Below are 22639 nucleotides of genomic sequence, written 5' to 3'. Positions count from 1 at the left end.
AATGCTAACCCCGTCGCCAGAATTGGCGAGGGGTTAGTATTCCAATTCGTATGACACCTTACTCGACATGTTTTGATAAAGCAATACCAAAGTTAGCATTTAACCGCAAGGATTATAATGCACTTAAGAGTATATGGTATGCGATATCATGGAACAGCTATTAGGACTTGGTTCCGCAAGCTGCAGACAGGCTCAGCTCATGCCAGAGCACCATCTCACATGATTCCAAGCACTCTGCCTTCAGGATTGTCAAGGCCTGCCATAGGAGTGACTGATAGGAATCTGTGTGTCCATTTTAGGGTTAGGTATAGGTATACTACACCTACAGCAAAGGGTGATTACACGACTTTGCCCCAGCTGTCATGCAGCCAGTTGTGTCAAATTTAGGAGGCCAGCCAGGGGTGGCATAATACATGCTGCAGCCCCTGGCAGCCCTGGGTACACCCATGCCCTGAGTTACAGGGTCTGATAGGGTGGCCCAGTACCAATTGGAAATGTACCTAGGGTACATGGAATCCATTTTAAAGAGAGAGCAGTAGGCCTGGGGTCCTGATTGGCAGGGTCCCAGGTCGACTATGTCCAAAACCAGCTAAAACACAGGGCAAAAAGTTGGGGGCAACCATAGTCAGGATGTACCTTCCTACAGTCATCACTCACAAAGTTCACTCCATCTCGGCCACAATGGCTAAAAACAATCTGGGGATGGAGTCGATGCCCATGCGCACTGTAGTCCAGAGGAGGAGCCACCTATCTCGTGATACTTCAAAGACTCTTCCAGGACAACAATGTGCAATCATCCGGACCCAACACTAGGCGGCGATCTATGCACAGATATGAATGTCAGCAGCCCTACATGCCAAGAACAGATGCATACTGGTAAGTAGCATTTGCATTTAACCAGACTGATGGGACCACCTTTTGAGCCATTACACTCCTGTAGGATACAATTTTTTTAACATGGAAGGTGGCTTTTCTCGTAGCCATTACTTCGCTTAGAAGAGTTAGTGAGCTGCAAGCCCTAACTATTCAAGAGCCATTGATTCAAATTAACGCAAATAGGGTCGTGCTTCGGACAAACCCTAAATTCATGCCCAAAGTGGTATCACACTTCCACATCAATCAAACAATAGAACTACCAGTGTTTTTCCCAAATCCACAGTTAGTACCTGCTAGAGCCCTGCACACACTGGATGTTAAGAGAGCTCTCCTATATTACATAGACAGGACTAAAGATTTCAGGAAGACGAAACAGTTGTTCGTTGCCTTTTCACCACAGCACAAAGGTAACCCAATTTTAAAAAATGGTTTAGCTAGATGGATAGTTAAATGCATTCAAATATGTTACATTAAAGCTAAACGTACTTTAACAGTGACCCCAAGAGCGCATTCCACACGCAAAATGGGAGCATCCATGGCTTTCCTAGGGAACATTCCTCTAGAGGAAATATGTAGAGCAGCCATATGGACAACCATAGATACATTTACCAAACACTACTGCGTAGATGTACACTCCAAGCAGCTGTAGGACAGGCTGTTCTCAAAACTCTTTTTCCGACTGCTGCAGCTGGCGCAGGTAGCCATCGCTAAGGGAGAGAGTGCTATACATTCTATGCACAGATATGAATTCAGCAGCCCACATGCCTCCAACGGAATATGCTACTTACCAGTATGCATCTGTTCTTGGCATGTAGGGCTGCTGACATTCATATCGCCCACCCTCCTCCCCGGTGCCTGTCGCAGCTGTAGCATTCTTTCTTACTCTTACTTTCTTGCATGGACAGCTCTTACTGTATCACACTCCATCTTTGCCACAATGGCGAAAAACAATCTGAGGATGGAGAGGATGCTCATGCGCATTGTAGTCCAGAGGAGGAGCCACCTATCTCGTGATACTTCGAAGACTCTTCCAGGACAACAATGTGCAATCATCCGGACCCAACACTAGGCGGCGATCTATGCACAGATATGAATGTCAGCAGCCCTACATGCCAAGAACAGATGCATACTGGTAAGTAGCATATCCCATCCCTCGTGAAGCACGCCATAGAAATCCACCTTCTCATTCAGGAGCTCGACCTTGATGCCATCTTCCTAACCGAAACGTGGCTCTCTGATGTGTCCGAACCTGATCTGGTCCAGGCCTTACCACAGTGGTACCAAATTGTCCATGAAAATTGCAAGACAGGGATGGGAGTGGGACTTGCCATCATTTTTAAAGACTCCTACCAGTGTCGGATCTCCCACCCCCCTGTCTCGAACTGTGAAAGCATGCCATTTGTAATAGATCTATCCCCCATTAACACATTCTCTGGGATTCTAGTATATCGCCCACCGGGAACGGCAACGACCTTTATAAACACTCTCCCCCCATCAGTTGCCGACCTATCAACTATGCCTGCCAATTTCACCCTGCTGGGGGATCTCAATATCCACCTGGATGATGTCTCTAGCCCATCCGCCCTCCACCTTATGTCCAACCTAGAGGCACTACAACTCACCCAGAGAGTGGATAGCCCCACTCATATTAAAGACCACATTCTCGACCCGATATTTAGCAACTGCCCGGGCCTAGAAGTACACAGGCCTACGCCTATCCCGTGGTCTGACCACCATTCAATTTTCTTCACTTGGACCATCCCCAATTCCCAACCACTTAACCAATAGATCCTACCCCTACGGAGAAATTGGTCCAAGCTCCCTGTATTTGAATGGCAATCCACTCTAGACAAAACCAGACCCTTCACTAACACTGACCCCACATTAGCAAATGAGGACTTAAACAGGTGGATTACTGGTTCCCTAGACTCGGTAGTCCCTCTGAGGAGGATGGAGGCAAAGCGGACTACTAAAACTGCCCCCTGGTACTCTCCCGAACTGCGGAAACTTAAGAGTAAATGTAGACGTTTAGAAAGGAAGTGGAGACTTTTATTTTTTCCCCCTGTTAGCAAAGCCACCTACAGAGACTCGATCAGGTCCTTTCAAAATGGAGATCAAAGCCGCTCAAGCAAATTTCTTTGCGGAGGAAATTAATCTTGCCGCCTCTAAACCCAAAGAATTCTATAGGATTGTAAAGACTCTCTTGAAACGGTGAGAACTGTCCCCCAACCCTCAGAATGCACAATCCCACTGTAATGATCTAGCTAATTATTTCTCTTAAAAAATTCAATTGATATATTCCTCCTTTCAGACCCACCCTGCTCCTTCACAGGGAGAGACCCCATTCATTCCCGAGACTTACCCCACCCAATCCTTGCAGTCCTTTCCCCAAATCAATATGGCCACACTCAAACTTATTGTCCCTCAGGTAAAATCAGGCTCCCCCAAGGATCCAGCTCCGCCGCGAACCATTGATATGGTAAATGAAAACATTTTCCCAACATTATTGAATCTACTCAATACCTCCATAGCTGCAGGCTCGGTTATACCTCTCTGGAAACAGGCGATGATAAAGACTCTCCTAAAAAAACCTAGCCTCGACCAAACTGATCCTAAGAATTATAGTCCAATCTCCCTCCTCCCCTGGGCAAGCAAAGTGCTAGAAAAACATATCTACTCTGCACTAATGGAGTACATTAAAACTAGCCACCTGCTCGACGACTCACAAACATGGGACCGAAACCGCCTTGTTGGCAGTGACGGAGGAGGCACGGATGATCATGGACAGGGGGGGCTCAGCAGCCATAATCCTCCTGGACCTAAGTGCCGCCTTCGACACTGTCAACCACAGCACACTGTTGTCACGATTGACAAACATCGAAGTGTCGGGTAAGGCTAGATCCTGGTTAGAATCTTTCCTCTCCGACCGCTCCTTTCAAGTGTTCGAGGGTGACTTCACATCACCGAGCAAACTCTCTAGTTTGCGGCATCCCCCAGGGCTCCTCATTAAGCCCGACGCTGTTTAATGTTTATATGCAGCCACTAGCGGGTGTCGTCCGACCATTTGGAGTACGAATCGTCACCTACGCGAACGACACCCAGCTGGTGGTGTCCCTCAACCAGTTGGAATCCAACCCCGGCAATCTGATATAATGCCTGGAGGAGGTCTCCAACTGGATGACTATGTCATATCTCAAACTAAACAGCGGTAAGACCGAGCTAATGCTCCTGGGCAACCCCTCCCCCCTGGCTCTCAAGCTTCTCTGGCCCGTCTCATTAGGTCCCCCCGATGCCCAAAGATGAAATCAAGAGCTTGGGCATCTGGCTCGACAAAGCTCTCAACTTCAACGCCCAAGCCTCAAAACTCTCAGCAACCTGCTTTGGCCTGCTTCGGGTATTACGGAAGATTCTTCCTGTGTTACCATTTTGGTTAGGAAGATCATGATCCAGGGACTTATCTCTGTATCTGGGTGCCCCCCAGTCGACCCTGAATACATTGCAGATTGTGCAGAACTGTGCAGCCCGCACACTGCTCCAAATCCCCGCCAAACATCAGTTAGGGATGGATTAAGGAGCCTACATTGGCTGCCAATCAGACGAAGAATCGAATTCAAATCTCTATGCACCATCCACCGAGTAATATGGGAAACTAGCCCGCCCATTAATCGCTCCCTGGCAACTCCATATTCCCCCGCCGGCAGCTCAGATCATCGACCTCATTTCTACTGACGGTCCCCAGGATCAGGAAAGCCAGATGTGGAGGCCGTGCCTTCTCGTATAATGCATCCAGGCTATGGAACACCCTCCCCCTCCACCTGCGAGCAGAATCTAACCTGCTGGCGTTCCGTAAACTACTAAAGACCCTTCTTTTCTTAAAGCCTAATTAGGTTTGTGGCCCACCTCTTCTGCTCACGGTGTCTGTCAGCGCTAGGATGCCTCAGGGTAACTATCGCGCTCTATAAATTGTCTTTCCATTCCATTCCATATGGGTTATTTAGAATGCAGCCTGAAGATAGCGTGTTTAATGGAGAAAAAAAATGAAAAGTGTCAGTTGGTTTGCATTTCTATTGGGTAAAAACTTGTGGTGAGATTAATTCTCTCTTCATTACACTGAAATTCCAATAAAATATTCATTTGGACTATACTATTTTGTTGCTATGGCAAATTGTGTTGTAATGTGCTTTAAAAAGATATTAAGCCGTTATTAGCAGCATTGTTTGGGTACTTGCTGTGCCAGGGAGAACAGTATGGGCCAGGCTGTAAACTCCTGATTATCCAGTCATTCTGTATGCTTAATTTTATCTCTTTATGAATGTTTTATTCAACAAAGTTTTCTCTCAACCGGAAGTTTTAATACATTTCTTTCATTGTTTCAGTTTTCAACATCTTAATAAGAACTAGGTGAGGCATGTAAGTGTTAGCAGCAGAGTCTTTACTGTTGTATTTTATTTTGGCAGACCCTTCAGTCAACGTGACAACTGATTCACATGCAGAGAGACTAAATGTAGCTCCTCTTCCCCTTTCTGACGCAGCAGATTCGGGGTCTAGCCATCAGCAGACACCCTCAGAACAATTAGGTAAGCAGAGAACAAGTCAAGAAACCAGATTGTTTTATTTCCATTTTAATTATTTTCTACCCGCCTCTCTTCTGCTGTTCTCTGTTTTTGGCATCAAGTACTGTGTTTTCTAACCGGCTTTCTCATACTCACAAAACAGGAAAAGTCCTTATTACAGAATTGGTTGGGGTTAGGTTCGGGCAGGCTCGCCTCTGGGCATTATTCTCATGGCATTTACGTGTCCCTCTACTCCTCTTCTTTTCCCTTCTTATCCCCTCTTCTTCTCCCCTCCCCTCCACTTCCCCATCCTCTTCACCTTATCTTTATTTCCCCTTATCTCCTCTCCCCAATATACTCCTTCCTTTTCTCCCCTCTCCCCCTCGCCTGCTCCCCACCTGTCTGTCCTGCTTCAACCCCATGTAAGATATTCTTATGCACTGTTATCTTGTTCTTCTTCCTCACTCCCCTCCCCCCAACTGACATACCTCCCCTCCCCTCCAATTCTCCTCCTTGTTCTGCATTCTCTCTGCCTATCACATCTCTTCCTACCTCTGTCTTCTTTCCCTTCCTGCTCGCTTGTATCTCCATCTTGCTTACCTTTTTTGTAGAAAGCCTCCTCCTACTTCTCCACTAACGCTCCTAGCTGTGTCTTCTTTAGTATTTCCTTTAGATAATCCTGTCTTCCGGCTTCCCTTTTTTATGAACTGCCTTGAGCATCCTCTGAACATCTTTGTGCAATGGTTTCTCTAACATAGTAACCACTGAGGTCTCTTCCTAATGTTTTCCCACTTATCTGGTTCATCCCCCTATTTTGTATAAAACCTCATTATGTTAAATCCGTCTATCACTCCTTTGCCTTCCCCATTGTAGGAGATTAGGGTCTGCTTCCTATGGTCACCCCCACTTTTTGCTGTGATACTGTTTTTTCAACTGTAGTGTGGCTGTGGGCCTGTTAATCAGACCCACAGCCCAGCTGTTCTCTCTCTAAATTCATACAATGTACTTTAGGTACATACCTAATTGGGTATTGGGTCACCTTTGTGAGCCCCTGTATAGTGTACCATAGCTACCCAGGGCATAGGCGCAGCCAAGGCCTACCAGGGGCTGCAGCATGTATTATGCCACCCCTGGCTGGCCATCCAAACTGACACCACAGGCTGAACACTCAGCTTGGGCAAGGTGGTGTAATCACACCTTGCTTAGATATAGTAGTCCTATATCTACCCTTATATATAGACACATATATACCTATAAGTCACTCCTATGGCAGGCCTTGACAATCCTGAGGGCAGAGTGCTTGCTTTTATGTGAGATGGTGCTCTAGCATGAGCTGAGCGTGTCTGCAGCTTTCGGAACCATGTCCTTATAGCTGTTATATGATATAGCCATACCATATACTCTTAAGTGCATTATAATCCTCGCGGTTAATGCTAACTTTGGTTTGACTTTATCAAAACATGTTTTGTAAGGTGGAATACTACCCCGAAACATCCCCCCCCCCCGCCAGTCCTGCCGGCGGAGGTAGCATTTCAACCTTCTAGAGGGAGAAGACATGTAGTTACTGCTTTACCCAGTTAAAGTTAAACAGAGCATCACAAAATGGATGCTGCTGCCACAGACACGAGTCTGACCTCCTGCTGCTGGACGAAACTCCGGCATGGGAGGCCTGGACAATAGGTTTCCTGTCAAGGAAGTTGCTGGCACCTCCCCAGACAGCCTGTAGTGGATTGGGGCAGGGTGGATTCAATGGAAACTGCTGTTTCCAGACACTGCCTGGGGCTCCAAGCATAGCCCGGTTCAAACCAGTTGCTGGGGCACTCCAGCCCCAACTCTGGCGCGAAACTGGACAAAGAGAAAGGGGTGTAACCACCCCCTTCTCAAGTTCCACCCATAGGATGGACCTAGCAGGTAATCCAGCCCCTTAGATTAGTATAAAGTTAGGAGCTGTGTCTAGAGACATTAAATTATCCTGGAAAGAAACTCTGAAACGAACTCTTGGACCTTCGCCGTTCCATTTCGACTGGAAGACTGAAGACATCTCCCTTGTGGTCAAGGAGTGACCACCCTGTGCAAACAGGCACCAACAGTAACTTGCCGGTTTGCTTTGTCAACGCTCCCGCCGGAACCCGAAGACTTAGCGACGCAGCCTCTGGACTTCCAGACTTCTCTGATTCCGACCCACATCCACAGTAAAGCTGAGACCCGTGGCGGACACGAGAGACGTGGGACCGGACCTCCTGCAGTACCTGCTTTTTGCTAACTGTGCAGCTTCTGAGGCGTCCTCGAAGTTGTGCATTGGGAATTGAGAAGCCCCAATCCCGAGCAGTAAAGTGCACTGAAGCTCAGCCCTCCACACTCCACGAGTTCCGCGTGGGGCCTGCGCCTGCATTTCTCCTCGACTCGTCTTCGCGGTTGCTAGCCCGTTGGCTAGTGGCCCTCCTGAAGACATCCTTTTGAAACAACACCGCTTGCCTGGTTGCTCCGGGCTTGCTCCTGCTTTCCTGTAAAGGGGAAGCTCCCCAGACCTTGCTGATCTGAACAGAAGCCGATCTACCCTTCCTGCGTGGATTGCCTTTGCCAAGGCTTGTTGAGTCCAATCCGGATACCAACACCGCCAACAGCTAGATCCTTCGTGGGACAGTCCGTATCCAGCTCCTGGTCATAGCCGACGCCTCCTAGTCCACGTGGCTGCAGAGACAAGCTTCATTTCCTCACCTGATTGCATCTGGACATCTTCTGGTTCCTTCCTGGTCACTGGTTAGTGACCCAGACTCTGTCCCCTCTGCTTCCAGGTTCTTCACTGCTCTGATCCACCCCTGTATCTATCCGGACATCTTCCTCCTGGTCGCCTGCAGCATCTTTGTGCAGCTCTCCATAGGATTTGACGACAAAACCCGACACGACAGAACACCTATGCACCCGGCTTCCCTGGGTGAGGTAACTAGAGTACTCCGGTGCTCCCATGGGTAATAACTATCCAGGTGTCCTAGTTTAACTGGGGTTTCCCGTAGTCCATCCGGAAGTGCCCAAAATCAACTACTTTGTAAACTTTACGTTCCCATTGAAAATCTATGAAAACCTGTGTGTGTGTTTAGACACTGCACACGCTTCCTTTGGGACTCCTGCTTCCTAATCTTCGGTTGTTCAGTGTAGCCCCAGCGATTTCCTAGGCCCTAGGCCTACTCACCTTTCCTGAAGTTGTTCTTATACCACTTACTTGGTATATGGTTCGTGAGGCCCCTAGGGCAGAATTGTATTTCTGCAACTTATAGTATGCTTATTGAGTAACTTGTGCTGTATCTCGAACTCTGAACTCATAAAGAGTACAGAGGGGTTGTGTTAGTAATAAATACATATATATTTGATATATACCTTGTGTGGTGTCCTTTCATTTGGTATTCAAGGAGTTATTATTGGTAAAACAATTGGCTTCACATGCTCTCTGAAGTATTAGCCTAAGACTGCTTTGTCCATGCTACCACTAGGATAGCTAGTCTATAAGGTTGACTTTACAACCATCACCGTAAGGGTTGTTTGGACTGATACAGGGTGCCCACTAGAATAGTGGGCATCACAAATCATTCTAACTTCTCACACTTGGCACTCATGACTATCAAAAGGGAACAGCTGCCGTTTCTCATAGACAACATGGCCTTAATGTGGTATTACAACAAACAAGGTTGTTGATACTGTGCCAGGTGGCGTTGCATCCCTGGAATTGGACGAATGCTCAATGCATCTCCCCGACTGCCCAGCGCCTGACAGGATCTTTAAATGTCAGGACGGACTAACTTAGTTTATGTTGACTAGCAGATTACAAATGGCAGTACATTCTGAGGTGGTGCAGGTCATCGATCAGCGCAGGGGAGAACCCTATCTCAGTCTATTCGCGTCCTCAGAAAATGCACTGCTTCCAAAACTGCTTTGGAGTGCTCAAGGCGGTGCTCCGTTGGAGGTGCCTTCCACATTGGAAGTCGTGACTTCTGTATGCCTTTCCATGCCTCCCTCTCTTTCCCAGAGTACTGGAAAAGATGGAGAGGCCCATGCCAAGTCATCTTGGTGGCACCAGACTGGGTGAGGATGGCATAGTACCCAGCACTTCGGCCCATCAGCATTTGTCCCCTGATCTGACTTCCCCTTCGGGAGGACCTTCTGTCACGGCAGTCTGAAAGAAACAGTAATAGATTCCTTACCTTAGAATTACCCCCAGGGGGCTTCAAGGCTTGCAGTTCCTGTGACCGACTGATGACAGTGACTGATCCGCACCTCGTGTGCCTCTTTTGCCTGGAGCGCGACCACGACCCCAAGTCGGTTCCGCACCGTTCGAGGTCCCAGTTGCGAGGGAGGTCGAGGGACTGGCCGCGGAGCCATCATCACTCTTCTAAGTCTTCGCACTCGGGGTCAGGTAAGTCGGAGAACAAGAAGAAGTCAAAGAAGCATTGTCACTCTTTGACTTCTCCCCATCGGTCGTCTGACGCCACGAGGGATGGGGGCGGTGCCGCTCCCACGGCTCCGCATGCAGAGCCTGAAAAGCAGACTCTGAGTTTCCTTCCCTTCCCTGGACCCGAAGCGACCCCTGCCCAGCTTCGTAATTTCTACCAGGCTATGCATGCCATCTTTAGGCAGCCCGAACCCGCTGTCGCACCTTCGGGCTAACCGGACTCGGTTGGGGGGCCTAGGCCTACTCCACCGGCAGCTCCGCCTCCAGTGCCGCAATCCCCCCTTTGATCCAGGTGCCGGTTGACCTCATTACTCCTCCACCGGCACCACTTTCTTCAGCACCGTGCCCGCATTCGACGCCGGTCGGGCCCCCAGCCGGCATCGACCCCCGCCTCCATCCTGATGTGGATGTAGGAGAGTAGGGTCTGCTTTCCTATGGTCACCCCACTTTTTGCTTCACTGGTTTTCGACTTAATGTGGCTGTGGGTTCGAGGCATGTGGGCTGCTGAATTCATATCTGTGCATAGATCGCCGCCTAGTGTTGGGTCCGGATGATTGCACATTGTTGTCCTGGAAGAGCCTTCGAAGTATCACGAGGTAGGTGGCTCCTCCCCTGGACTACAGTGCGCATGGGCATCGACTCCATCCCCAGATTGTTTTTTTCCGCCATTGGGTTCGGATGTCTTTGGTTCCCTCCTGTCGGAATCGATAGAAATTAACTTTGCTTTGCTTAAGACCAAAAGGTCTTTAGGACTTGCGTCGGTATTGTCTTCCATTCGGCTTCGTAACTTTCCTCGGCTCCGAACCAACATTGTTCTTCCGCTTGCTTTCGGCGCGGAGGGGCCTAGTCGACGCTCCAGACTCTTCAAACACCCATCATGGACCGAAGTCCATTCAAACGATGTCCGGTGTGTGCCTCGAAGTACCCACATATCGATGTCCACCCGGTGTGCAACAAGTGCTTGTCGCCGGACCACGACGAGGCCAAGTGTATGGCCTGTTCCAGGTTCCGGTCCAAAAAAACACGAAAGCTCCGTCGAGCTGCGCGCCTGGAGGCCCAGCAATCTGCACCACCGCCTACGGACATTTTCGATGCTGGGGATGTCGAGGACGACGATATCCAGGACATCACAGAATCTAACCCCGCGTCGGAGGTCGAGGACGACTACGACGCAGAGACCAAAGATTTCGGTGAAGTCGTCGAGGAGGTAGGGGACGACGACGGGGCCCTTGCCACCGTGGAGGATAGCTCGGACGAGGAGCTTCCTCAGACTGACTCCGGGGCCGTCCAAATTCATAAGGCCCGGGTCGAGGGATCGCCTTCGGGCCTTACCCGAGACCCTGCTGTAAGTTCCACGGCTCCGCCTCCCGGCCCGGCCACGGACATTGATACCGATTCACTCCCGGTGCCACAGAAACCGAAAGTGAAACCTACGGTCTCGACGCCAGAGATATTGAAACCGAAAGTGCGCATCGCGCTGGTCGGCTCGAAGACTTCGGAGGCCTCGTCGCCAAAGAAATCGAAGATGGCCGTCGAGCCGAAGAGCCACGTCAAAATGGCCGACCCGAAGGCTACTACATCGAAGCCAATGGTTATGGGGTCGGACGCAGCCGCATCGGCGCCGAAGACGGTCGACGCCAGCAAGGGTCAACTCGATCACAAAAAAACGGTCGACGACCCCAAGAAGTCTATTCTCGACCCGAAGAAGCGGCCGGACGATCCGAAGTCTCTCTCTGCCTCGCTTCCACACGACAAGACCAAGGGAGCTGCGCCGAGTGCGTCGACTCCGAAGGGCACATCGCCGGTCTCCGCTCCGAAACCAGCCGCTAAAGACTCTGTCGAACCGGCGCGTCCATCCGCCGCGTTCACTAAGAAGGTTACGGAGTCCCTACAGCGAATTTAGGGACGGCGCCGCAGCTGTCGAGCCGAAGGACCCTGTGCCAGCCAAGCCTCTGGAGAAACCGGTGAAGGCGCCCACGCCGATCCTTTTCACCTTGCCGCCTAAGACAGCGCCGAAGGCTTTCGCTGCTAAACCGGGGGCCGGCGTGTCCGAAAAGGTGTCTTCGACGCCGAAACCATCGTTGGTGGTCCTCGGCCCACGTCATCGACCTCTTGCAGAGGAGGAGCGTCAGGAGCATTTCATCGATGCCGAAACGGGCAGGCTTTCCCTCCTGAAGAGGAAAATCACCCCTGAGCCCCAATTGGAGTCGTACAAGATCCCACTCAAACGAAAGATGGACTCTGCTGGTACTCCTGCCTTGATGGAGCCCATTTCACCACAGGCTCACGAACTCTCGCCCACTCATTCCAATGTCGACGCAGGCGAAGGTGACGACGAAGATGAGTACAGCTATCCCGTCTACACAGACCCAGAGGATGTAACTGAACCCTGGTCTGCTGGTGGCGATCCTGGGGACCCGCATTCTGGACAGGACCCTCAGCTTTTCTCAGCCAAAACTTCCCCCACTGAGGACTCTGCAGCTTTCAATGCCCTCATTGAGAGGGCAGCGGCCAATCACAACGTCGAGCTGCATGCTGACCCGGTGGACGTCGACTTCCTATTTGACACCTTTTCTGTCTCTGAAAAGACTGTAAAAACTCTGCCGATGCTGAAGGGTGTTTTGAGGCACACGGCTGAGGTGTTCAAAGAACCCACCAGGGCGAGGGTCATCAACCCACAAATCGACAAGAAGTACAAGGCGGCGCCCACAGATCCAACTTATATTAAGGGACAGTTGCCTCTGGACTCCCTGGTTGTCTCCAATGCCCGGAAAAGAGCCAACTCGCAGACTACGAGTGATGCTCCTCCCCCAGACAAGGAATCAAAAGTCTTTGAGGCTTCGAGGAAGAAGCTGGCAGCGCAGACAGCCAATATATGGCGCATCTCCAACACGCCGGCGCTCCTGGCGCGTTATGACAGGGCACACTATGATACTCTAGAGACCCTTTTACAGCATTTGCCCGATCAATATAAAGAAGCGGCAGAAATGTTGATACAAGAGGGGAAGCTTATCTCCAATGCTTCCATAAAGTGCGCTCTGGACGTGGCTGACACCGCCGCACGCGCAATTAACACTAGCGTTATGCTTCGTAGACATGCATGGCTGAGGATATCTGGGTTCAAGCCGGACATTCAAACTACCATCTTGAACCAAACGGTCAACCCAGATCACCTGTTTGGCCCTGAGGTTGATACCACCCTTGAGAAGATGAAGAAGGACACCGACACTGCAAAATCTATGGGTGCCTTGCAATCCCAGCAGTTTCGGAGTGGGTCCTTTCGTCGCTCCAATACTAGAGGCACCTCAAGGGGTCAACTTTCGCAGTCAGCGCAGTTCTACAAAAGCAACACCCAAACTTCTTATACCAACAAGGGTCGAGGTGGATACCGCGGCAACAACGCCAAGGGCAGAGGACGTGGCAACAACAGCTCCAGGTCCTCCACCGCCAACAAACAGTGACGCCTTGTCACTGCCCCCCGACCACGCAACACCGGTCGGGGGTAGACTCCAGCAGTTCCTGCCCGTGTGGAAGTCCATCACCACGGACAGGTGGGTCAGAACACTTGTCCAATTCGGTTATTGTCTGGAGCTCACATCCACTCCCCCCAACATACCCCCAAATCACCGTCCTATGTCCGGCGAGCACTTGCACTTATTGCAGCAGGAGGTCACAGTCATGCTGCAAAAAGGGGCAATAGAGCTCGTGCCTGTAGAGATGACTAATGTGGAATGTTAATGGTTGCCTAGCAGCTTAGAATGTTATCTTTTGAGAGATGAAACTGAGCTGTGAATCAGGCTGTGGATGAGCTGGAGGTTCCTGTACTTACTCTTCAATAAAGACTACAATTTAATATTTCTTGGACTCATCTTTACATTGGCGACGAGGGAAACCTTTCTGCGCAAGGGGCAGATGCTGGGTACCTCCACCCGTGGATTTTGGAACAATTTAAATACATCATCCGCCGATTTGTGAGTAATTGATTAAATTCTGCACTCAACTGATTGAATTCTGAACTCAACTTCGAACTATTTTGCATTCAGATTGACTATTTTAATTTTATTTGAGATTTTTAAAATAATATCTGGAAATTTGTGTGAATTGCTGCCGATATTTACAAGCCTTCTGCCATGAAAATGTTTAATAGCGCTTGTGAAATGCTAGCTGATGGAAGTAGACAGCGCTGAGAATGGTTCTTCGTGCACTTCTCTAATGGTTTATACCTTCGTGTACCATAATCTCCGTTCTCTGATGTAAATGTTTAATTGGCACTTCTGAAGGATTGATACGATATCACACAAAGCGCTACGTCAACTTCTCTGTGTTTGCAAGCTTATTTTCTGAATTCTGACCTGAGGGAGCTGCCTGATGACATTGTCGTGTTAAATGAAAACACCCATAACCCAAGTTAGATCTATTCCCCATCTCATGAAAGGTCCTTTACAAGTTGAGCTTGATAGGTTACTGAAATTGGGCATAATTGAGCCTATTGAGGCTTCTGAGTGGCTTGCGCCCATTGTCGTCGCGCCCAAGGATGGGGGAAAGAAGATTTGTTTATGTATTGATCTTCGCGATCTAAACGAAACATTTGGGTTGATCGCCAACCTCTACCAAACATTTCAGAGATGTTGACGGCAATGGGCGGGGGGTGTATTTTTAGCGTCATTGATATGTCGTCAGCATATCACCAGATTGATGTCGATGAAGAATCTAGACATTTGACATCATTTGTAACACCGCTGGGTGCTTTTCGTTACCGTAGGATGCCATTTGGATTAGCTTCGGCCTCAGCGGTGTTCCAAAGGGTCATGGGAAAAGTTCTTCATGGTGTCAATGATGTACTTTGCTTCCAAGATGATGTGTTAATTGTCGGCAAAGATTTTGATCATCATGATCAAGTGATGGAAAGTGTCTTGTGTAGAATGAGAGAACATGGGTTGACTATTCAGAAGGAGAAATGTCAGTTAAGGAAGGATGTAGTTAATTACCTTGGTCACGAAATTTCCAAGGAAGGAATCAGACCAAAGAAAAGTATTGTCTCTGCCATTAGAGATGCTCCTGTTCCTTCTTCTAAAGATCATTTGAGGAGTTTTCTCGGTTTAGCGGAGTATTGCTCCAAATTTGTGAGAAATTTTACTAATATTGTGGAACCATTGCGAATATTAATGAAAAGTGGTGTTGAGTTTGTATGGAGTGATGCTTGTGGAAAAGCATTCCAGGATGTTAAAGATGGAATATTGTCTGCACCCAGCCTTGGACACTTTGATGTTAGAGCAAAAACTTTTATCACCACTGATGCGAGCGCTATAGGTATTGGTGCAGTTTTAACGCAAGTATGTAATGGGGAAGAAAGAATTATTGGGTTTGCGTCTAGAAGGCTACAGGGTGCTGAGAGGTCATATTCAGTGATAGAAAAAGAGGCCTTGGGGTGTTCTTGGGGCATTAAACATTTCAAATACTTTGTATGGGATTTACCATTTAGACTTCGTACTGATCACAAACCTTTAGTTCATTTGTTTAAGGGGGGCAAAGGTTTGGAAGGGAGTGTTACTCCGAGGATATCAAGGTGGATTTTATCAGTTTTGGAGTACAATTTTGAAGTGGAATACGTGAAGGGATTGAAGAATATAGTAGCGGATTGTTTGTCGAGAATACCTGTTGTTGTGACTGATATTGAGTCTGAAGTTGTTGTTGAGGAAGTGAGATCTACTGAAGAACAAGCTTTTGGGTTGGAGCAATGGGATGCTGCAATGTTGGAAGATGAAGTATTGGAAAGAGTTATGTTTTCTATTTCTAATGGATGGGATCCGCAATTGTGCAATGATTTACGGTTTAAAGGTTTCATTAATGTTGCTGAAGAGTTAAGTGTAAAAGAAGGGAAACTGTGGAGGAGAGACAAATTAGTACCACAGAAGAATCTTAGATCTAAAATTCTCATCATGGCATACGAAGGTCATTTGGGGAGAAATATGACTAAGCGACGTGTACGTCAGTCATTCTGGTGGCCTAGTTTAGATAATGAGGTTGAAGCAGTTGTCAAAGATTGTTATGCTTGTGCTGCTAGTGACAAGACCAAAGTTTTACGTCAACCTCCTATTTCTTCTGTGAAGTTTCCTGAGCGTCCTTGGGAAAGGTTGGCTTTAGATTTTGTTGGTCCTATTTCCAAGTTGGGAACAAATTGCTAATTCTTAATGGTTTTGGTGGATTATCACTCCAAGTGGTTTGTGGTTGAAACATCTGAAAGTATTACAACTGAAAAAGTAATTAAGTTTCTTGAGAAGGTTTTCTTGAATGAGGGAATTCCAAAGGTCTTGGTGTCAGATAATGGTCCACAATTAATTTCTAGGAAAATGGTGGAGTTCCTGTGTGGGAAAGGGATTAAACATGAGAAAGTTGCTTTATTTAGGCCACAAGCCAATGGCTTAGTTGAGAGGATTAATCGCCTGATCTTGGACAATATACAACTTTCTTTGTGCAATGGTTTGTCCTGGTCTGAAGAATTGAAGAAGCTGATGTGGTCTTATAGGGTAACACCACATTCCATGACTGGAGTATCACCGTTCATTTCTCTTAAAGGAAGGGAACCAGGTTTGAAAGAAGTACCAGGGTGGTTGAAAGACAGAGAATGTGTATGGGTGAATCGTGATGAGGTTGGAGATCAAGTGCTTAACAAACAAATTATTGCTGCCAAACATTATGATCACTTAAAAGGTGTCAAATTTCCTAACATAAAATCTGGTGATTGGGTTGTAGTGAGACGTGGAGGTTTTATTGTCAAGGGAGATAGCAAGTTCTCCAGTATTACATCTTTCATAGATTCACATGCTTGTATCTTCCCCGTCGTCATGGTGGGAGTCTCACGGTAACAGAGTGACCAAGCAGTATCATAGAGAAGAAAAACGGCATAGAAAATCCCCATAGGGACTGTAATATTCAGGTGAAGGAAGTGAAGAAGAATGTCGTGATTCTGCGTGATGGGACTACTTGGAGTTTGGGAAATGTATCTAAGTGTTTTTCTCCTTGTAGTTAAATTGATTTTCACTCATCTTTCTGTTCTGTATAATAGTTTCCTTCAATGTTTTTGTTGCGGGATATATAAGGGGGAAGGTGTGTAGAGATGACTAATGTGGAATGTTAATGGTTGCCTAGCAGCTTAGAATGTTATCTTTTGAGAGATGAAACTGAGCTGTGAAGCAGGCTGTGGATGAGCTGGAGGTTCCTGTACTTACTCTTCAATAAAGACTACAATTTAATATTTCTTGGACTCATCTTTACAGTGCCCTTGCAGGAAAGAGGTGCGGGAGTTTACTCCCTGTACTTTCTTATTCCAAAGAAGGACGGATCCCTCAGCCCCATCCTGGATCTCAGGCCCCTCAACTTTTACATCCTATCAGAGCATTTCCACATGCTCACACTGCAGCAGGTTCTCCCACTGCTTCAACAGGGGGACTTCCTAGCAACTCTGGACCTGAAGGATGCGTACTTCCACATTCCGCTACATCCTTCACACAGAAAATACCTCCGGTTCACCATCCAAAACCAGCACTACCAGTTCAAGGTTTTGCCTTTTGGGGTCACCACGGCACCCAGGCTTTTCACAAAGTGCCTGGCGACGGTGGCGGCGCATCTGAGACGTCAAAACATTCACGTCTACCCCTATCTGGACGACTGGCTCATTCAGGCGAAGTCGGCCCAGCAGTGCGCCGACCACGTGTCCCACACCATTCACCTTCTGCACAATCTGGGGTACTCACTGAATTACCCAAAATCCCATCTCCAGCCCGCCCAGATACGGCAGTATCTGGGTGCGACCATAAACACTCTGGCGGCCACAGCACAGCCGAATTCAGTGAGAGTCGACAGCATTCAATCGCTGATCCAAAAATTCAGACCTCAACACTCGCTGCCAGCAAAAGTGTTCATGCAGTTGATAGGCATGATGGCCTCCTGCATCTCCATTGTCCCGCACGCGAGACTACATATGCGTCCGCTTCAGGAGTGCTTGGCACGTCAGTGGACTCAGGCTCACAACCAGTTGAAAGACCTAGTGTTGGTGAGCGGTCGAGCATACAACTCTCTGCATTGGTGGAATCCACGAAACCTTTGCAAGGGCCGACCGTTTCAGGAGCCTGTGCCACAGATTATCCTGACAACGGACGCTTCTCTCCAGGGATGGGGAGCGCATGTACTCCAGTACACTGTGCAGGGACTATGGACGCAGCAACAGGGGAAGATGCACATCAATGTTCTGGAACTGATGGCAATCTTCATGGCACTAAAGGCCTTCAAAGTACATCTATGCAACAAGGTCGTGTTGATTCGGACAGACAATATGATGGCGATGTACTACATTCAAAAGCAGGGAGGCACACACTCTCCGCAGCTGTCTCATCTGGCTCAGAGCATGTGGAAGTGGTCCATTCAGAGGAACATCTTCCTCATGGCGGAGCATCTTCCAGGCAAGGACAATCAAATGGCGGACCTGCTCAGCAGGCACAGCCACCAAATGCACGAGTGGGAGATACATCCATCAGTACTTCAAAGGTGGGGTCATCCAGAGATAGACCTGTTCGCCACTCAGGAGAACACAAAATGCCAAAGCTTCGCCGCCAGGTTCCCACACCCACTGTCGCAGGGCAATGCGATATGGATGAACTGGTCAGGCAAATGTGCGTACGCTTTTCCCCCAGCACCTCTGATACCGCTGGTGGCACGCAAACTCAGGCAACACTCGATGACTCTCATCCTAGTTGCTCCAACATGGGCTCGTCAACCATGGTACACCACGTTTCTGGAACTGTCCGTGGTACCGCATCAAAGGCTACGTCTCACACCCAGCCTTCTGACGCAGAGCCATGGCGACATTCAGCACCCAGATCCGCAACAGCTCAACCTGGCAATCTGGCTCCTGAAGTCCTAGAGTTTGGCTACCTGAACTTGCCTCCCAATTGCATGGACATCCTTAGGGAGGCGAGGAAGCCCACTACTAGAGCCTGCTACGCGGCAAAATGGAAGCGGTTTGTCATTTATTGTGCAAACCACAACATTGACCCGCTGGATGCTTCTATTCAAAACATCATCTGTTACCTGTTCCATCTGTACAAGTGTAATCTGGCCTATACTTCCATTCGCATTCATCTGTCTGCAATGGCCGCGTATCTCCAAAATAGACAACACCTTTCACTCTTCAAGGTGCCTGCCATCAAAGCTTTTTTGGAAGGCCTCAAACGAGTCATTCCGCCACGTGACGTAAATAATTAATTTACTCTCTTAATTTCTATGCAGGTAAGTACTTAATCAATAATAACTCAATCGGAATGAAAAAAGACAGAGTCCGTGGTGTTAGAGTTTCTAAGGGTTTTATTCCTTATAAAGGAATCAGGATATCATGTTCTGACCACCACAGGGGTGTCAGAAGGGATAGAGCGCTCTCGTTTATTGACAGTACATAGCTTATATACTTGATTTATACCATAAGAATCAATGTAAGAGGCGTAACAGCTGAGAGAAGACAAGATAACATTATACACGTGATACTAGTACATCATCAAGAGGCGTAAACTAGGCGTGAACCAGAGGTGTGTGCTAGAAACGTCACTGATAGGTGACGAAAGTGGGGGGCACCAAGGGGTGGTGCTAACAGAATGTTGCAATGTCAGCAGAAATCGGAAGCTTGGATGCGCGCGCACAGCTGCATGACGTGTGATTGACGGGGTGCAGGGGACTTGACATTTACACTGACGGAAAGAGACAGAAGTCTGGCATGTCAGATCAACTTGTACTTCTATCATATCTGATATCTGGTGTTTAGGAACTATACTATCTGGGCGGAAAGGTCTCTAGGGCAGAAGCTGTTCTATGCTAACTGTGGATGCGTGTATAAGCGCCTAAGTGTCTACATGTGAAGCGTGGGGCACGGGGCCTTCCATGGAAGCATGGCAACAGAGGTTATGAATTACTTGCATTAAGACAGGTCGGCCTTTTGGCTCTGCAGCTGGGGAGGATGTTTACAGGATCTAGTAGGCAGGAATGTATTCTCGGGGAGCGGAACAGATAACTCGAAGGTTATAGTCAGTCTTGGCAGAAAGCAGGCTGAGCTGAGCGCGAGGGGCCGCGCTGAAAGTAGGACAGAGTTCACGGGTACAGAGGTAGCCTGGGCAGAGTCAGGAGCCACAAAAGAGGTTCAGATGGCAGGAATTCAGGGCCTACTCTTGCTAGAGCAGGAATACATGAAAAGTGTACTACAAAGAGACGGTGGCATAGCATACTTAGGAACGGACTACATAATCCATTCATGGTGGATCTGAAAGAGGACAAGTTAACGGTGGACGTAAATGTATTTGCGTCTTCATAGCTGGCACAGGAGGGAAGTTACATGCACTTTAAGCTGGTACATGGAGTCGGTGGGGTACGCGCTAGGGAACACAACATGGCCAAAATTTAATTTTCCTCATTCCCTCCTTGTTCCCTACGGACCCTTCATGAAATATCGATCCTCATGAATCGATCAGTCTGTTCTTGTAACATCACTTGTTCTTCTTTCTTTCGGTTACGTTTTGAGAGAAAACTGGAATGTTCAATACAAGAAGTGGCACACAGTCCACAAATCGCTGGCCCACACTGTAGGCACAGGCAGCAACTGAATACAAGGACTAGGCCAATGCCTAGGAAGGATAGGATCTTCCATCCCCAAGCTGTTAACGTTGTCCAGAACCAACCGGACCAAGTCCAGGTGCCTGGATTCTGATGTATCTGATTTGCAATATTATGAAGACGGGTAATAGCTTGATATACTGATGGTGCGTTTTGTGGAATGAAAACACAGCAACTTGACCCGATGACCTTACAGGCTCCACCTCTATCTGCCAAGATGACGTCAATTACAAGACGATTCTGAAGGACAACAACCCGCATAGCGGACTGCTCTTCTGTTAAGTTACCTAAGGCGGAGGCAGTTTCATTTACTACTGCTTCAAGTGTTCTAGTTAATCTGCGTATTAATTTACTATTCTGGACAGGTCCTAAAAAGAAAAAGAATCCTTTATTAAAATCGGTGTACTGTTCCCATGCCGTTTCTGTGTAGTCGACAAGTGGGACATCTCTTCTGGGTCTATTCTTTACTAGATTGCTATTTCTATGGTAATCAGGAGGAGCTAGAAAAACAGGTGGCAGAAGGAATGCAATGTAACAGGTACCATCCCAATCTGGGGGTAGACGTATGTATGCGGTATGACCACAAACAAAGTAAGAATGACTGACAGCTTTGAAAGATGACTTTCCATGATCACTGAATTCGACCACAGTAGTGCATTTACTATGACCTAAGTGTACTGAACCTTTCTTCTTGATACATAATTCACCAGTGACTGGCAGTACTGACATAATAGGTAGAACTGGTGTGGCTTCGGATTCGACAGTAAGAATCATAAGGCTGATTGTGTAATTACCTAATCCATATACTTCATTTTCTAGATCAGTTCCTATTCTAGTGGGAAGTCCCTCCTTATCTGGGTAACAGACGTCTAGCAGGACCAAGTTCAAGTTTCCCCAAACCCAACCCCCATCGAAAACAGCAATGTCGGGATCTAAAGAATTAATTATTCTGAACCATGCTCCGCAGGAGCCATTGTGAGAGAACGGGTACGGAAAGAGGGGCAGAGCTCCCTTGTAATTCTGGTAGGGAGGGAGTCGGCCACATATCCAGCAATTTGTAGCATTGTTAGTTTGATGAGAATGATGTAACATACTAATGAATGTATTGTTGCGCAGCGCAAGTCTGTAGGAAAGCTCATGAGGAGGTAACTCACTAAAAGTGTGTTCAGCAGAAATATTGTAAGCAGATTGTTCACGCTTGAAAATAGGATAATAGATAGGTAATAAGATACTAGTAATAATAATTAAAATACTGAGAATAAACATGATTATTAGTGTCACTATGCAGTGACTACGAAGTGATTTGCAATATGTACGTTTCTTTGCTTCTCTCTCTCTATCTCGATCTAGGGGATACATGTCAGAAACTATTTAACCGATTCACCTAGGGGAGGACTTAAACAATTAAACTGTCTGACTTGCTAGATCGTAATTTCATGCGATATTGTTCTTGAGGAGTCTTTTCTCGTTGCGATTCGGTAAAGTCTTTGGTAACACAGTCTTTGGTGGGGGTGGACGAGTCTGGGTCAGGTTTCAGTCCAGCAAATTTCTTTATATGACTCGTGTGTACCCACCCCTTTCTTCCCTCGATTTTCACCGCCGTCCTTGTTGTTAGAAGAACGGTCTTCGGAGACTTCCAGCGGGGCTCCAACGGACTTTTCCTGTCGAAGTTGCGGACGAGGACAGTATCACCGGGACGGACGTCATGTGGCTTTACATCAGTGTTGTCAGGGAAGGCTGCGGCAACCTGTGAACGACATGATTGGAGTGCAGACATCAAGGAGGCAAGGTAATCTGTCAACATATTAGAATCAACATCAGTAATCTTTTTTGGAATGGGCGTCCCCCACATATTCGGTGGTCTTCCAAAGACCACCTCGTACGGAGATAGCCCTGATCTCGAATGGGCGACCATTCTCATATAGAATAGTGCCACTGGCAGGGCGACTATCCAGTCGACCCCTTTTTCCTGACATATTTTGGCAAGGCGGATCTTTAGTGTCTGGTTATGCCTCTCAACAAGGCCTGCGGCTTCTGGGTGTCGGACACAATGGAACTTCCACTGGTATCCTAGTAATAAGGAAACTTCTTTCATTAAAGCAGACGAGAATGG

General features: G+C 47.9%; 1 protein-coding gene across 6 annotated transcripts in view; it reads left to right on the top strand.

Annotated features, from left to right (window-relative positions):
• Positions 1–22639, top strand: part of GBF1 (golgi brefeldin A resistant guanine nucleotide exchange factor 1) — a 2509897-nt gene that overhangs the window by 2439625 nt on the left and 47633 nt on the right. For all 6 annotated transcript variants that reach the window (XM_086922141.1, XM_086922138.1, XM_086922142.1 and 3 more), the window contains exon 39: positions 5334–5453. In XM_086922141.1, the coding sequence (XP_086778267.1) occupies positions 5334–5453 (120 nt within the window). The remainder of the gene's footprint in view (positions 1–5333; positions 5454–22639) is intronic.

The sequence above is a fragment of the Lissotriton vulgaris genome, chromosome 5 (genome assembly GCF_964263255.1).
Source record: "Lissotriton vulgaris chromosome 5, aLisVul1.2, whole genome shotgun sequence".
In the NCBI taxonomy this organism is placed as follows: domain Eukaryota; kingdom Metazoa; phylum Chordata; class Amphibia; order Caudata; family Salamandridae; genus Lissotriton; species Lissotriton vulgaris.
The sequence above is the reverse complement of the archived record's forward strand: the minus strand, read 5'-3'. Positions and strand labels throughout refer to the sequence as shown.